The sequence below is a fragment of the Electrona antarctica genome (assembly GCF_951216825.1).
Source record: "Electrona antarctica genome assembly, chromosome: 21".
Classification (NCBI taxonomy): Eukaryota; Metazoa; Chordata; class Actinopteri; order Myctophiformes; family Myctophidae; genus Electrona; species Electrona antarctica.
The window spans coordinates 27,561,198-27,578,697 of record NC_136802.1 but is presented as its reverse complement, the minus strand read 5'-3'; the positions used below and the strand labels follow the sequence as shown (position 1 = coordinate 27,578,697).

Genomic DNA, 17,500 nt, shown 5'->3' with positions numbered 1-17,500 from the left:
GCAGCTGCTAGACATGAAACTAATGAATTAGAGCGACAGAGAGAGAGAGGAGTGTGTGTGTGTATATGTGTGCGTGTGTGTGTCAATTTAACAAAGGTGTAGACGATCAGAAATCAGCATAAAGTGAGTGATGTTTGCGCTACTCTATGCCAAATTGAAGTGGACTCGGACCCAGACTTTCTCCCTGGAAATAAAAACGTCTGGGTTTCCGAGGCTAGGTGAATCATGACCGTAACACACTCACATTCTGTGAAGAAAGGAGAAAAAAAAGAAAAGCGCTATACAAAGGGTCTTTATTAAATGTAGTACATCATGTAATTAATTATTTAAAAAAACGAAAATCTCACAGAATCAAAGGTTTTATGGTCATGATTGTCCCACTGCTATGCTATGCTCTATATGAATATTATAGCCTACATTAACACATGAAGTTAGGAGATAAAGTCGACCCAAATGGGTCACTTATAGCAGTGGTTCCCAAACCTTTTCATGTCAAGGACCCCCACATTGACACTAATTAGCCCACGGACCCCCATTTGAAAAGATATGCCAGACACCCCCATAAGAGAAGATTTAATGGCATTTCTATCTCTGGGACCCCCAATTGATATTGTAAAAATCACACCCGTGTGAACTGAGTGGTGCAACTACACATTTATTCACGTCACAGTGACGTCACATACTAACCATAGCAACCATGCTAGTTTTTTTGGTTGCTAACCATAGCAACCATGCTCGTTTTTTTGGTACGAACAAACACGGGTACACGGGTACAAAGCCAGTTGTTGGAGTGGTTTGCACCACTCAAAAATCAATGTTAATTTAACTCTGACGCTCTCAGAGTTACAGACCCATATAAGGGTCCATTTGGTTCCAAACTATCATTTAGCCCCTGGAACTCCCTCTGGGACCCCTTTGGGAACCACTGGCTTTTGTGGATTTCACTGCGATAGTATTTCACACTGAAGTACTATTTCACACTGCTACGCTGTCCCACTATACTATTCCCTAAGATTAACCCATTCAGGCCTGACGTCGAAATTAAAAAAAAAAGTTTTCTAAATCATGACAATTTTCGGAAAGATTTGAGGCACATTTTAACGATTTTTCAAAAATAGCAGAGCTACAAGTTCATAGCGCGCCACTCGGTGGCGCGCTATGAGCTTGTAGATCTGCTATTTTTCAATAGCTAAATTATAACAATGTTTAAAACACCAAAAGGGGTTCCCGCCCCAAAATGGGTTAATGGTTAATGTGGTTAAACGCTAACGTGACATGGATGCGTTCCAGGTCTCAATGGATTAACCATCCGTTTAACTGTTTTAATCCCATTCTTGTACCAAGGGTAATTGGTGCATAAGGTGCCATGGAGAGATACAGAGAGCTTTTGTACTTGTACTCAAGTACATTTTGAATTCTGGACTTTTACTTGTATAACAAAGTAGTTCTACATTGCAGTATTGATACTTTTACTTAAGTAGAAATTGCGAGTGCTTTTAGAACAGAACAGCGATGAAGAAAGTCATATTGAAGATGGATTCACGCTGGCACTGAAAATCTGATATTTCATGTGTGCGTGTGCGTGCGTGTGCGTGTGCGTGTGTGTGCGTGTGTGTCACCTTCGCCCAATGACAAGTCAAATGAAGGTGATATGTCAGGAAAAGACATGATATGATCATAAAAAAAGAGAAGCACAACCTGGGAGGAGAAAATATATGGCGGGGGGTGGGGGGGGGGGAGGAGGAGGAGGAGGAGAGAGAGAGAGAGAGAGAGAGGGAGAGGGGGAGAGGGGGAGAGAGAGAGAGAGATTGTGGGTGGCAGAAACAGCGCTAAAGGGGAAATGTGAAAAGGTAGAGAGGAGGAGTGGGTTGTTTTGGGGATGTTTTGGAGAAAGATGGAAACAGATAAGAGTGAAAATAAACAGACAGAAAAGTCTTGCAGGCAGAACGAACGGGGAAAGAAGTCAAATGATGTGTGAGAGGTGGAATTTTGTGTAAAGGCTCATCATAACAAGACATAATAATAACAGCACTAGTAATGTCTCCGGGGACGTAGGGTGGGAGTTAGAAACAAAAGCCATATATAGCACACATCGGAGAAAAAGAAAGGTGGTATTTCATGAAGAGAAGTAATAAGGACAATGTTCTGTGGCTTCCTTTGTAGAGATGGTGGAGCCGATTACACTGGGGTGTACTAGATACAGGGAGGGAAACAGTATGGAGCATGACGAGGGATGAGGGGGTTGTGGTAAAAAGATACGAAGCGCGTTCCGCGGCGAGCGCGGTCGTTTGTGTTCTCCTTTTTTGTCCTTTTCTTCTGTGGTTTCAATTACTCACTGGAGTCGCTAACAACGTAATGGCTTCTCTAGGGATCTAAGCAGTTCAGTCGCATTTTTTTGTGCCCCGCCCCCTGTACACAAGTAAACGAAAAAGAAGGGAAAAAATCAGAATCAGAATCAGAAGTTGAGGCATTGTTATCACTCTCTGCTTCAAAACCAGGTCTCTTCACTGAGGCATTGTTATCACTCTCTGCTTCAAAACCAGGTCTCTTCACAGAGCTCTGCTCAAGCTTTGCTGTCTTAACAGTTGACATGAAGTGAATGAAGTTTTCTGTATGAGTGGTGCTCAATATTTCATGTCAAGGACCCCAAAAATTATATGTAATTGGCCACCGACCCCATGTGAAAATATGTTGTTCCAGGGACCCTCCAGAAGCAAAGATTTGAGTTAAAAACGTTCGCTCTGAAAGAATATATATTCAAAGATTTGCGCGACATTTTAGCGATTTTTCAAAAAAAATCCCTCATTGTTTCCATTGTGATCCTACAGTGTATTTTCAATTCATACAGACATACCGTATATAAAAAGCCATGCGATACAAGAGTAAGTAGAAATCAGTACTTGAGTAAATGTTACATGAACGCTCCCAGTGACGTTCCCTCATGGATACTTTCTTCCATAACGTTTGATATGGTTCAGTGAGTTATCCCATTCTGGGCGGGAACCCCTTTTGGTGTTTTAAGCATTTAGCTATTTAAAAATAGCAGATCTACAAGCTCATAGCGCGGCACCGAGTGCCGCGCTATGAACTTGTAGGTCTGCTATTTTTGAAAAATGTGGCACAAATCTTTGAATATATATTCTTTTAGAGCGAATGTTTTTTACTCAAATCTTCGCTTCTGGTCACTGGAACAACATATTTTCAGATGGGGGTCGGCGGCCAAATACAGATAATTCTGGCGGTCCTTGACATGAAAAATGTTGAGTACCACCGACATAGAAACATAGCAGATCTACAAGCTCATAGCGCGGCACTCGGTGCCGCGCTATGAGCTTGTAGATCTGCTATTCTGGCGGTCCTTGACATGAAAAAGGTTGAGTACCACCGACATAGAAACATAGGTTTTTCAGAAAACTTTTAGGATTTAGAAGACATTTTTTTAAGAATCGTCCTCCGGTCTAAAAGGGTTAAAACCATGAAAAATAGAAATGGCACGTATGGTCTCTGAAGTGCTGGGAGCGTACAGTACGGGGGTTTTTAAATTAGTACTCGTCTTGCCTAATTGATCAAAGCTGTTATCATGAAATATGTAATGACCTCAGTAGACTAGCGAAAATAACCCTACTTGAGACTATTATTCATTACACTGAGGGCCGGATCATAATGTCCACAGTTTTCTCATGATGTGTTGTGGATGAAATTCCACAGGCCCTTCATATTACTGTACGTCTGTCCATCAGCATGTTGTAATTCAGCGTGCGTGCGTGCGTGCGTGCGTGCGTGCGTGCGTGCGTGCGTGCGTGCGTGCGTGCGTGCATGCATGTTAGCAGCAGCTTATGTAAGGGTAATTGTCTTTCTTTGATTTCATTAATGTATCAGTCATCCTCATTTTCTCTGCAATAATAATCATTATTGTCCCCGAAGGGATATTTGTCATCAGAATCTGTTAGAAAATGTGTGCTTGCTCTCTCTCTCTCTCTCTCTCTCTCTCTCTCTCTCTCTCTCTCTCCCTCTCCCCCTCTCCCAATATTACCAAAGTAGAAACGGAAGTGGTGAACAAAGTGCTGTAAACGCCGTGTGCAGTCAAGTCTCCTCCATTCATTATCGAGTTGTGTTTTGATCTCTTTTTTTTTTCTTTGCCTTTTAATTTATTTTCTGGAGCCTGGTGTGCATTAGCATGAGCGCCGAAGGAACAAAGAAGTAATGAAATGAAAGTATGACAGAGGAATAATGCCTGCATTATATCCATGTGTCGTCCACGTTCGGGGGAGCAGCGCACAAGACGCCAACCATTATCGCCATTATGCAAATGAAGGATTTCTATTACCATAATGACGTGCCATTATAAATCATTCAGTGAATTTGTGTGGTTTTAACCCATTTTGGGCGGGAACCCCTTTTGGTGTTTTAAGCATAATGTTATACTTTAGCTATTGAAAAATAGCAGATCTACAAGCTCATAGCGCGGCACCGAGTGCCGCGCTACGAGCTTGTAGGTCTGCTATTTTTGAAAAATAGTGAAAATGTAGTGCAAATCTTTGAGTATATATTCTTTCAGAGCCAACGCTTTCTTTGCTTCTGGGGGGGTCCTCGGAACAACATATTTTCAGATGGGGGTCGGCGGCCAATTGCATATAATCTTGGGGGTCCTTGAAATTAAAATGCTTGAGAACCACGGACATAGAAACATTTGAGTAGTATGTTGAGTAGACATAGGTTTTTCAAAAGGGATTTAGAAGACATTTGTGGAATCGTTCCCAGGTCTAAATGGGTTAAAGTAAAGATAAGTCTCCTATTATGTTCTTTTGGGGTCACCTGTATTGTTTTGGACATTATGCTATGCACATTCAAAGAGCAGGCGAAGGTGCGCGAAGAAGACCACTTCATCCCCCACTTCCTTCAGTGCTTCACCCCCCCCCCCCCCCCCCCGTATCTTACCTCCCCTCTCCATTGATCTCAGACTGCGTTCCTCCACCATCCCTTCTTCATTCTTGCAGCTCACCCCATGCACACCACCACCGCACGCACTGTACCTACACCTCCCCCGCGCCCGCTCTCCATGCCTGCTTGCCTTCCTTCGCCGTGTCCAACTCGCGCTCTCATCTCTCTGCGAAGACTCTTCATTAGTGAGAAAAAAAAAAACATTGGTGCATGTTCTGTTGGAAAAATGGCTGAAGAAGAAGAAGACACCAGCACCAGCACGGCTGCATGGGAACCCTTTGAAATGAAATACCGGCCATCAAAAGATGGAAAATGTTCTCACACAGCCGGTTTAGTTCATGCAGGGCTTTCAAAACTTTTTGAGCGAAGAGTAGCTACAGCCTGTCAGCAGGCGCTGCCTCTGGGGGGTTTTTGGTCCTTTTTTGTTTTGTTTTTGTCAGAAAAGTCAGGCATTTGCAAAGCGCTAACAAGGGTGAGAAGAATGGAGTCCATTCAGTAGAAATACAGTGTATCGGTTGTTTTTCCCTCCCTCTCTTGTTTGCCTGAATGGCACCTTTATTGAGGTGTCTGTTTTATACAGCGTGGCAGCCCCGCCCCCGAGGAGCGGCCCGGAAGAGAATTTCCCATTAATTTTTTTCCCCATAGACGTTTTAGAAAGTATTCATTTAAAGACCTTTTAAAGCCTCGGGACAGAGCCAACTCGGCTCCTGACAAATCAACACAGTTTTTCTTCTTTCTAATTATTTGTTCGGCCCCCAAAAAAATGTTTATTGTCATTTTTTTCCAGGAGCATAGTTGGCTCTGTCCGAGGCTTTAAAGGTCTTTAAATGAATACTTTCTGGAAAAAAAAGGAATGGGAAATTTTCTTCCGGGGCGCTCGTCGTTCTGAAAGGGGGCGGGGCTGCGGCGCTCAATCAACCAATCAAAGAAAGCATTACCAAATCACTGATAATGATCACATGTGAAGATTTCAGAGGATTGACACTAACCTGTTTTTCACCCCTTCCCCCCCCCCTCTCTCTCCCTCTCCCTCTCCCTCTCCCCCCCCCCCCCCCCCCTCTCTCTCTCTCTCTCTCTCTCTCTCTCTCTCTCTCTCTCTCTCTCTCTCTCTCTCTCTCTCTCTCTCTCTCTGTCTACAGGTCACTCCATCCTCTAAGATCGTGGGCGACCTGGCCCAGTTCATGGTGCAGAACGACCTGAGCAGGGCCGAGGTGGAGGAGAGGGCCGACGAGTTGTCCCTCCCGCTGTCTGTGGTGGAGTTCCTGCAGGGACACATCGGAATACCACACGGTGGCTTCCCCGAGCCCCTGAGGGCCAAGGTACCGTTATACTGGAGCCATACATGTGACATTATGAGCCCCTGAGGGCCAAGGTACCGTTATACTGGAGCCATACATGTGACATTATGAGCCCCTGAGGGCCAAGGTACCGTTATACTGGAGCCATACATGTGACATTATGAGCCCCTGAGGGCCAAGGTACCGTTATACTGGAGCCATACATGTGCATTATGAGCCCCTGAGGGCCAAGGTACCGTTATACTGGAGCCATACATGTGACATTATGAGCCCCTGAGGGCCAAGGTACCGTTATACTGGAGCCATACATGTGCATTATGAACCCCTAAAATCTTATGCTGTTTGGCCCGACTGAAACTAGACTAACACTAAAACATACCAGGTCGCTAACATTTGACTAAAACTAAATGAGAACTATTCAAAAGACTAAATGACTAAAACGTAAATCAATTTGCTGTCAAAATCAACACTGAACTAAACACATACTTATTACTTACCGTTTTCATTCTGTCTAGTATGCCATGCCCTGCATAACATTGTGAGGCCAGCGTTAAAGTGGTAATAGTTAGTAAGGCATTAGAGTCACCTCCCCTAGGTGTTAGCTTTGCATTTACAAATAGAATGCATTTAAAAATACAATGCTGAGCCCGGTGAAAATGTACGTCCACAGTCTAGTTTCTAAAAAAAATCCTTATTTCTACGGCAATATCACGGATTCCCATGTTTATCCTTTAGGGATCTATAACCATTGATCTGCAGTTAACAGTGGGAGATTACTTTACTTTATTTTAATGCTGATTCTCTTGTTTGTCCTGCTGCACCTGATCACCAGAGAGCATTTGTATGCATTACCTTCCTGCCGTAGTTCAAGGAAACACTGGTGATTAAGATAGAGCAATCAGCAGGGTCCACGCACACGCGGGCATGCACGCACACGCGGACTATTTTCAACAGGCTTTCTTTATCTCTCTCGCTCTCTCTTGCACGCACGCACACACGCACAGTCGCGCACACACACACACACACACACACACACACACACACACACGCACACACGCGCCTCCCAATTCCGCATGGAAGCTCTGTCAGATACAGTCAGACACACTGTGTTAACAAATTCCAGATCGATATAAGGTAAATTCTTCGCCAAGTTTCACTGGGAGAACATAGACTTTTTATAAGCAACATCCACAATGATTCTAGAGTGCACGCACGTCACAGGAGAAAGTGTTAACGGACGGTCGATAGTTCTTATAAGGAGGTTGAATCATTTTGGAGTGCTCTGTATTGGCATTAAATTGTCATTTGGCTTCATTTACAAAGCACTTGTAAGCCAATAAACCGCTCAGGAATGGTTTGCTTCACTGACTGTGGCAGTGATGTATAGAGGGGAAGTTTCCACATCTTTTCCAGATACATAACGTCACTGTTACCTCCTATTACAACTCCATATTCTAACTTTCTGTGGGGATTTTTCTATTTTGCAAAGCACATGATAAGATGCATGTGAACATGCTCAGTGTTGGGTGCATTACTTTACATTTGGAATATAGTACTTATCACACACATTCTGTGCCAAAACGTTTTGATCCGTTTTGAGCAGCACAACCCTCCTGTACCATCCTCCTTGGGAGCCCCCTGGTGCCGTAGACCAACTCCCATCCTACTCAGCTATGGACAGTTAACAGAGTTCAGTCAGACAACTCTCAGAGTGAATTTAGAATATATATTTATTGAGCATAATTGAGCATACAGTAGATATACAAGTAAGACGCGTAAACGCAGGAAGTGAACAAAGATGTTGTGGCAGTCTGACACACACACACACCAGACATGCAAACGTGTAGCTTTTCGGCGAAAATCGCCGTTTTTATTCCAAATAAGGCACCCATGTGATTCATGCAAATCCGTTAAAAAAATGTTTGGGGGGGGTGAGGGGGTCTGTGGGTGGGGGTGGAGCCCGAGCCCGGAGCATTCTCTGACGGACTCACGAGAAACGAACTGTAATGATTCTGGAAGATATTCTGCTTGTATCTGCGGCATCATGATCATGATGTGCGCCACCGCTGGCCGCTCCGCGGAAGAAAACCTGTTTGTGTGGACGCGGGACTCGGCGGGACGGGCGGGACTCGCCAGTCAATCCCATAGTTTAGCTGCAAGTGCAGCTGCTACTAGTTAGCATTAGCAACGTTAGCACCTTGCGTTATACTGTCTGTGGTGTGGACACGCCGGCGTCAGTTTATCTCGCTGTGTGTGTGTGTGTGTGTGTGTGTGTGTGTGCTCGCGTGTGTGCATACATGCATGCGAGTAAATAAATAAAGCACGCGCACGTGTGTGTGCGTGCGTGCGTGCGTGTGAGTAAATAAATAAAACGCTTGATACATACAACTTGTAGTCCTACACCCCCCCCCCCCAGGGCTTACATAATACTAAAGATATATTAAAAAAGAAAACATGCAGCTCAACTGTTGAATAAGGAGAGGATGTTACTCTTATCTACATGTCTTAAATTGACTAAGGCTAAAATAATGAAGTAAACTGACCCTGTTCCAAAACTATTTTTATTATAATTTATTATTTTGCCAGTGAATATAATTTCTATTTGACATGATGTGAAGAGTGTAACTATAAGGGATTTTGAGATGGGAGTGTTGGACCTGTTTTTAAAAATCACACCTGTGTGAAGTGAGCGGCACTCTTACAGTATCATCATACATCATCCATTCATTGTCATTTTTGTGACAATGAATGTGTAGGACAAAAATAGCCGATATATGACAATTATTCTCCATTCATTGTCAATGGCATTTAGGACAAATCTACACTATAGCTGAATATAGGAGGGGCTAGCACTCCTCAAACTGTTGGAGTAAATGAATTGTTCTTCTATGACTATCAGGAAATTAATGTTAACGTCTTGCTCAATACTGACTATAGATTTGTACTGATTTAGTAAATAATCATCTGTCATTTTTGAGTGGTGCAACCACTCAACCACACTATAGACAGCTACAGTATGTGTGTGTGGCTGTGTCCCTGGGTCTGTCCCTGGCTGTGTCCCTGGCTGTGTCCCTGTGTCACTGGGTCTGTCCCTGTGTCCCTGGCTGTGTCATTGGGTCTGTCCCTGGCTGTGTCCCTGCCTGTGTCCCTGGCTGTGTCCCTGTGTCATTGGGTCTGTCCCTGGCTGTGTCCCTGGGTCTGTCCCTGGCTGTGTCCCTGGCTGTGTCCCTGTGTCCCTGGGTCTGTCCCTGGCTGTGTCCCTGTGTCACTGGGTCTGTCCCTGGCTGTGTCCCTGTGTCCCTAGCTGTGTCCCTGTGTCCCTGGCTGTGTCCCTGGGTCCCTGGCTGTGTCCCTGGGTCCCTGGCTGTGTCCCTGTGTCCCTGGCTGTGTCCCTGGGTGTGTCCCTGGCTGTGCCCCTGGGTCCCTGGCTGTGTCCCTGGCTGTGTCCCTGGGTCCCTGGCTGTTTTCCTGTGTCCCTGGGTCCCTGGCTGTGTCCCTGGCTGTGTCCCTGTGTCCCTAGCTGTGTCCCTGGCTGTGTCCCTGTGTCCCTGGCTGTGTCCGAGCACGAACATAGCGTTATAGCGTTTGTTCACCACCAAGTGTCACTGTTGCACAGCCTAACACACAGACACACACAGGCCGGGGAGGAGGGCTAGTACAGTACAGGAAGTAATTAATTTGAACATCTTTCTACATACTGAGAGTAATAGATTTGTACTGATGACTCTTAAGTGTAGTATATACTGGACACTGTTTATACCAGTCAGTCTGTCATACCATCCCTCCCCACTGGGGACGCTGTTTATACCAGTCTCTCTGTCATACCATCCCTCCCCACTGGGGACGCTGTTTATACCAGTCTCTCTGTCATACCATCCCTCCCCACTGGGGACGCTGTTTATACCAGTCTCTCTGTCATACCATCCCTCCACACTGGGGACGCTGTTTATACCAGTCTCTCTGTCATACCATCCCTCCCCACTGGGGACGCTGTTTATACCAGTCTCTCTGTCATACCATCCCTCCCCACTGGGAGCACTGTTTATACCAGTCAGTCTGTCATACCATCCCTCCCCACTGGGGGTGCTGTTTCTACCAGTCTCTCTGTCATACCATCCCTCCCCACTGGGGGCGCTGTTTATACCAGTCAGTCTGTCATACCATCCCTCCCCACTGGGGGCGCTGTTTATACCATCCCTCTACACTGGGGGTGCTGTTTATACCATCCCTCCCCACTGGGGACGCTGTTTATACCAGTCTCTCTGTCATACCATCCCTCCCCACTGGGAGCACTGTTTATACCAGTCAGTCTGTCATACCATCCCTCCCCACTGGGGGCGCTGTTTATACCAGTCTCTCTGTCATACCATCCCTCCCCACTGGGGGCGCTGTTTATACCAATCAGTCTGTCATACCATCCCTCCCCACTGGGGGTGCTGTTTATACCATCCCTCTACACTGGGGGTGCTGTTTATACCATCCCTCCCCACTGGGGACGCTGTTTATACTACTCTCTCTGTAATAGCATCCCTCCCCACTGGGGGCACTGTTTATACCAGTCAGTCTGTCATACCATCCCTCCCCACTGGGGGCGCTGTTTATACCAGTCTGTCATACCATCCCTCTACACCGGGGGCGCTGTTTATACCAGTCCGTCTGTCATACCATCCCTCCCCACTGGGGGCGCTGTTTATACCAGTCTGTCTGTCATACCATCCCTCCCCACTGGGGGCACTGTTTATACCAGTCAGTCTGTCATACCATCCCTCCCCACTGGGCCCCCACATGTGGCCCCCACCTTCACCTAATGCGGCCCGCAGGTTAATATCAACTGGTGGCCTGAGGGTGGCCCCCACCTTCACCTAATGCTGCCCGCAGGTTAATATCAACTGGCGGCCTGGCGGGCCGCGACCCTATGGTCGCGGCCCACTGGGAAAATGCCCGGTATGACCTGTGGCCAGTCCAGCCCTGTTTGGTACCCATAAAACCCTCAAAATTTTTCGCGCCGCGGTCTTCGCCCGCGACGCAGCACGTCCCCCGCACACTGTCACCTTTTCCAGCTTCGGTCTGTTTGCATGCCTGACACACACACACACACACACACACACACACCAATGTATCGTTCCAATTTCAGTTGCCCTCTGGTCGCGGGCGGGGGGTGTTACAGCGTGACACACAGACAGACAGACAGACAGACAGTTTTGGCCAGCTTCTATAGTTAGTGCTCACTTCGTTCGCAATGAAGCATAGATTGGTGTCAGGGCTCGGTCCCTATTCATTCCCTGCAACATTTTAGTTAAGTTATAAACTGAATAGAATTACAGGGAATGAATAAGACCCCCCATGCAGGGGGATCTAGAAACAGAGCCTACAGGTGGATGCTGGGAAGGCGGTGGGATTTGCAAAAACTTCATGAGCAGCAGGTTAGCAGCAAGCAAGGCAGGGAGACAGCAGCAGCAGCAGGTTAGCAGCAAGCAAGGCAGGGAGACAGCAGCAGCAGTGGCACACGTCCGCACAGCAGGAGAGAAGCCAGGGATGAGCAGGTAGGCAGATTTAAATAGCCGCTATGCAAGCTTCGCATCATGAGCTAAATGTATCCCTTGAATTCATAGAAGCCAAAAAATAATTTGATGACAAATTATAGAAAATAAGTAATTAACTTTAACTTCTGCAGTCACATAATGTCACAAGACATTATGTGACAATGGGCAACCAGACAGACAGACAGTGAGACAGACAGACAGTGAGACAGACAGACAGTGAGACAGACATGCAGTGAGACAGACAGGCAGTGAGACAGACATACAGTGAGACAGACAGACAGTGAGACAGACAGACAGTGAGACAGACAGGCAGTGAGACAGACAGGCAGTGAGGCAGACAGACAGTGAGACAGACAGACAGTGAGACAGACAGACAGTGAGACAGAGAGACAGTGAGACAGACAGACAGACAGTGAACAGACAGACAGTGAGACAGAGAGACAGTGAGACAGACAGACAGACAGACAGTGAGACAGACAGACAGTGAGACAGACAGACAGACAGTGAGACAGACAGACAGAAAGTAATGCATTATATTACGCGTTACCGCATTTCGGTACTATATGACGTAAGATATTGCATAATGTGCATTACCCAACACTGAACATGCTAGAGCACATACAGTACTGTACAGTACAGTACAGTACAGTACAGTACACACATTATGCTTTAATAGTTGCAGTGGGAATAGTACAGTACGCAGCAGTCGCCTCGTGACTAGATAAGTGCAGATGGAAAGTGAGAGCCGTGCGATGAGTCTTTCCTCTCGTCGCTCTCTTCACTTCTGTCAAGTTCATTGTTTATGCCGGTCGCGCCTGATAGAAGTAGGAGAAAGATGCGCCTGCACATTGTGCACGTGCGCGCGTGTGTGTGCGTGTGTGTGTGTGTGTGTGCGTGCACGTGTGTGTGTGTTTGTTTGTCAGTATTCATGCCTCTGGAATCAAGCACCCACTCTGTGCCACTAGCCCCCACTTGCAGATACTGTATGTCCACTCACACACACACACACACACACACACACACACACACACACACACACACACATTTCAATGTCTTTATTTCACATTTATAAAATACATTATCAAGGGCACAAATATTTTCAGTTGCTTCTGATATCCCACGCACTCGAAACATCATGTGCTTGAGTCCAAACACACACACACACACACACACACACACACACACACACGCGCACACGCACACACACACACCCCTATGCGTCAGGCACACTTAAGAGCTCGAACACATGCCTTCATAGGAGAAAGTGCCCATTTTTATGCCTCATAACTCTCTCATTTATATCTCTCTTAACACCACAGTTTCTCTCCACCCTGCTCTCATTCAGGAGTAATACCCAGTCTAGGATATGTTTTCCCCCCACCTCCAGATAAGTCTGGTTTTAGCTAGAAACGAGGGACATGGTGTCAACTTAACCCATTTTGGGCGGGAACCCCTTTTGGTGTTCTAAGCATTATGTTATGCTTTAGCTATTGAAAAATAGCAGATCTACAAGCTCATAGCGCGGCTCCGAGTGCCGCGCTACGAGCTTGTAGGTCTGCTATCATGAAAATGTAGGTCTGCTAATCATGAAAATGTGGAGCAAATCTTTGAATTTATATTCTTTCAGAGCGAACATATTTAACTCAAATCTTCGCTTCTAGGGGAGGGGGGGGGGGGGGGGTCCCTGTCCCTGTCCCTGTCCCTGTCACAACATATTTTCAGATGGTGATCGGCGGCCAATTACATATATTTTTGGGGGTCCTTGACATGAAAAGTTTTGAAAACGACTGACGTAGGGCTTTTCAGAAAACTGTCAGGAGGCATTTGTAGAATCTTTTCTCCGGTCTAAATGGGTTAAAAAAAGTTCCTTCCCACCACCACACACAGAGACTATAAAGCCTCTGCAGATCATGCGGCGTTGCAGCGCGTTCCAACAAACTCAGTTGTTTGGGTTTGTAGGAGGGAAGCCACGCAGGGAGGACGATGTCCGTCACTCCACTAGTAGTCTCGCGTAAAGCCAGACAACTATTCCACAATCTCCGAATGCTATAGAGCGCCGAAGTCCTGACGTCACTCGTTTGTTCGTCCCCTCGATTCCCCTGGTTCACGGAAGTAATTTCTCCATGGAGAATAACATGGGGTCATCTTAAAAATCGTTTCATATAAGCATTGTGGGTCCAAAAATAAACAAGCTGTTCTCTGCGTTATTGTCAGGGAGGTGGCTCTGTGTCGTTTGCGACCGTCAGTCACTCATATATGATAGTCTGTTTCTAGCGAAAACTAATTCAGCAGCAGTAACAATAGCGTTTTCTCTCAGTCAGTTGATTCTTCATATCCATATAGTGAAGCGGCCTGGATGATTTGTTTATTTTTCAAACACCTATATGAGGCAATCTAAAATCCCCCCCGACGTCAGCCTTCGGTGCTCTATATAGAGTCTGGGACTACACAGAGTAATCGGTTTGTTATATCTGTTCACAAAAATATATTTAAAAATATCTTTAGCTTATCTTCTTTAGCTTATTTTTCTTTTTCCATTTCTGATAAAGCAGCAAGCTATATATGCTTAGACGATTTCAATTTATATTAGGATAACTTTGCGCGGGTGTAAAGACAAAACGGAAGTGGGGAGTGGGGCTTCACTTCTGCTTTATATTTGACCCATGATCAGAGCTTCCAGACTGTATGACGGAAGCATTTGAAAACTGCGAGAGGCATACAGTCTGGCCACGCGAGACTATACTCCACTAGCGATTCTACATGTTGGTCATACATGGTACCTGTTCAGTGGGGTGTGGAACTAGGGAGAATAACATATACTTCCCGATGAAACCCCTCACGGTTTTGACAGCATGTGAGTGTTGTTTTTGGCAGCAAATTTTGATTTTAGTTTTAGTCATAGTCTTTTGAATAGTTTTCACTTAGTCTTAGTCTTAATTTTAGTCTGGCTGGAATGTTTTAGTGTTAGTCTAGTTTTAGTCGACTAAATATCATACGATTTTAGTCGACTAAATCTACAGTTGATTTAGTCGACTAAAATGTATTTTGACGGGCCTCGATGCTGTCGTAATGACTGTTTTTACACTTGCTGAAAATAGCAGATCTACAAGCTCACAACGCGTCGCATTTTTCGTCTTAGTTTTAGTCGACGAAAACAACACTGCATGTGAGTAGCAGTGACAAGGGACTAGAAGAAACAGGCAATGGAGAATTGGTATAGCAGCTAAATTGTGGGGGGGGAGGGGGGCCCAGGGGAGGGGGAGTATTGGCAAAAAGAAAGTACTGAGGCGCCAACCCAAACGGAACAAAAATAGCAAATGAACTTGTCAGCACTTGCAAATAAGTATGTAACACTTTTAGTAACGCATAGCATAGCAGCAGAAGGAAACAGCCAGAGACCTTCCTCAGCATTTCTCAGCATTTTTGAGACAGCAGCAAATTGCCCCAGTCGGATTAAGTATGGCCCTGTTCAATTGTATGCCAGCATTAGCAGCATGTCACCATAGCAGCAGTAGTAAACCGGACATTTGTGCTTGTACTGGCTAGATTTGGCATTAAAAATATCTTAGTTACAATGAAATTGAGTTGAACTAGTGTTTTCTTTTTAGGGTAACTGTTGCATTGTGGCAGTTCCGTGATCTCCCCTGGTTACCAGGCCTCCTGTGTCCCCACTGAGATGTGCTAATCTCGGGCAAAAATGTCATGGTGACATAGCGGATTTCTATCATTTCAATAAATAAGCATAAACAAGCTACTGCACATGAACAATGTTGCTACAACTAAAATATATATTGTATATACACATATTTACAAATAAACTACATTTTATTCAGAAGGGAGTTCCAACCGCGCCTCTAGCCTATGGAAGGGCAGTCTGGTGCATCTCAGAAGCAGGACAGGTATCTGATGACCTGACCAAGATGTAACTGAAACATCGAAACGTTGTTGCTTTTTACCTGCACCCTGTTAATAAAAGTAAGGGCCTAACTTGTCTGAGCTGCTCCGGTGCCTCCTTCTCTCTAACTGCATTTTATTGTCAGCCCATTTCCTGGTTTAGTGCGAGGGATTTCAGCGAGCCGAGGGGAGCCGGGCTGCGCTGCTCTGATTGGTTGTAGTAGAGTCCGTTTGAATCTGTTTGTAACTTGTAAAAAAGCCTAACAATGGGAAGTACGAGACTAATATCCACGCAATGATGTTGTCTGTCTATGCGAGGCTTACAATTTACACTGTAGGCATTTTAGCAGACGCTGTTAATCCAGGGAGTGAGTCTGCAGTTCTGTTTGAAATGGGAAGTGCATTCCATAGTTTTGGAGCTAACAGCTGCCCTCCCAAAACCCATGCTATGTATGCGTGCATATAGATTTCCTTACGTCTCTAAAAATGTAGAATAAGTGAACCCGCATCATTCTTCCTTTGTTAATAGCTATTGTGTTTGCAAGTGTTTTATTCTACATTCAGGGTAGTGGGGGAACATCAAACATTTGCAGCTTGCAGGAGACAATGTTTTGCCGTCAGTCAAGAAAGTACGAGAACAGGACAGGGGAGCTTCTGCAAGACACAGATTATGTCATATTATGTATGAGTGGGTGTGTGTGTGAGCGTGTGCGTACTGCGTGGTGCTCGCAGATAGACGAAGTGTCCCCGTCCCTCAAGTGCCTTAGGGTCATGAATAGGGACAGTGGGACACGAGGGGAGCTATTCCGGCATAGGGACGAACAACGTATCCCAGACTGTGGGCAGACAGTGTTAATGCCTCGCCTTCCCCACAGGGTTTCGCTTTATTTATTTAAGCTACAGCCAACAAGGGCAATGATTTGTTCTGACACGTGCACACAGTATCTTCCCCCCACTTACATTAACTCAATAGGTCGACGTCATGGCTAATTAGCCCTTTGGTGGCATACGTACAAATTAGCCCTTTGGTGGCATACATACAAGACATTAGAGAACTGGCACGTCTACTGGATGTGCGAGATGCGGGACCAACAGTGGATAAGACAATATAAAAAAAGTCTGCACACTGTAACTTTGTAAAGCTCCCAGTCCAGGCTTTATTATAGAGTCTTCATCAGCAGACATAACTAGACATTTTAACTACTGTGTTTTTTTACAGTCAGTATGCGACTTAATATATCTTTTTGCATCAGTGGTCAAGCAGCAGATTTCACTTCCGTTTGCTACATATGTACCGTAACCCGTTAAAACCGGGAAAGCATCATTGTTAGATTTGAACCACTTAAACGCATTTTGGGCGGGAACCCCTTTTGGTGTTAGCATTATGTTATACTTTAGCTATTGAAAAACAGCAGATCTACAAGCTCATAGCGCGCCACTCGGTGGCGTGCTATGAGCTTGTAGATCTGCTGTTTTTCTTGTAGGTCTGCTATTTTTGAAAAATCGAAGAACGACACATAGAAACATAGCTTTTTCAGAAAACTGTCCGGATGTAGAAGACATTTTTAGAATCTGATCTCAGGTATTCAAAAATCTGTACAATATACACATACGATACTGTATATACAGTAGGCCTACGTCTGGTAGTGGCAGGGTGGCAGTGGCTCAGAGGTAGAGTGGCCGCATGGCAACTGGAAGGTTCCCAGTTCGATACCAGGCTCCCCCAGAGTTAGTATCGAAGTAACCTCTTGGACCCAGGTGTTTTAGTTCAAAAGTGTTGAAGTGTCCTTTAGCAAGACACTGAACCCCTAATTTCTCCCGATG

General features: G+C 45.4%; 1 protein-coding gene across 1 annotated transcript in view; it reads left to right on the top strand.

Moving 5' to 3' along the window:
- pcxb (pyruvate carboxylase b) overlaps positions 1-17,500 on the top strand; it is a gene marked incomplete at its 5' end in the record, with an annotated part of 155,315 nt that overhangs the window by 110,623 nt on the left and 27,192 nt on the right. Inside the window, one exon of the mRNA XM_079491305.1 lies at positions 6,081-6,260. Coding sequence (XP_079347431.1) covers positions 6,081-6,260 — 180 coding nt within the window. The remainder of the gene's footprint in view (positions 1-6,080; positions 6,261-17,500) is intronic.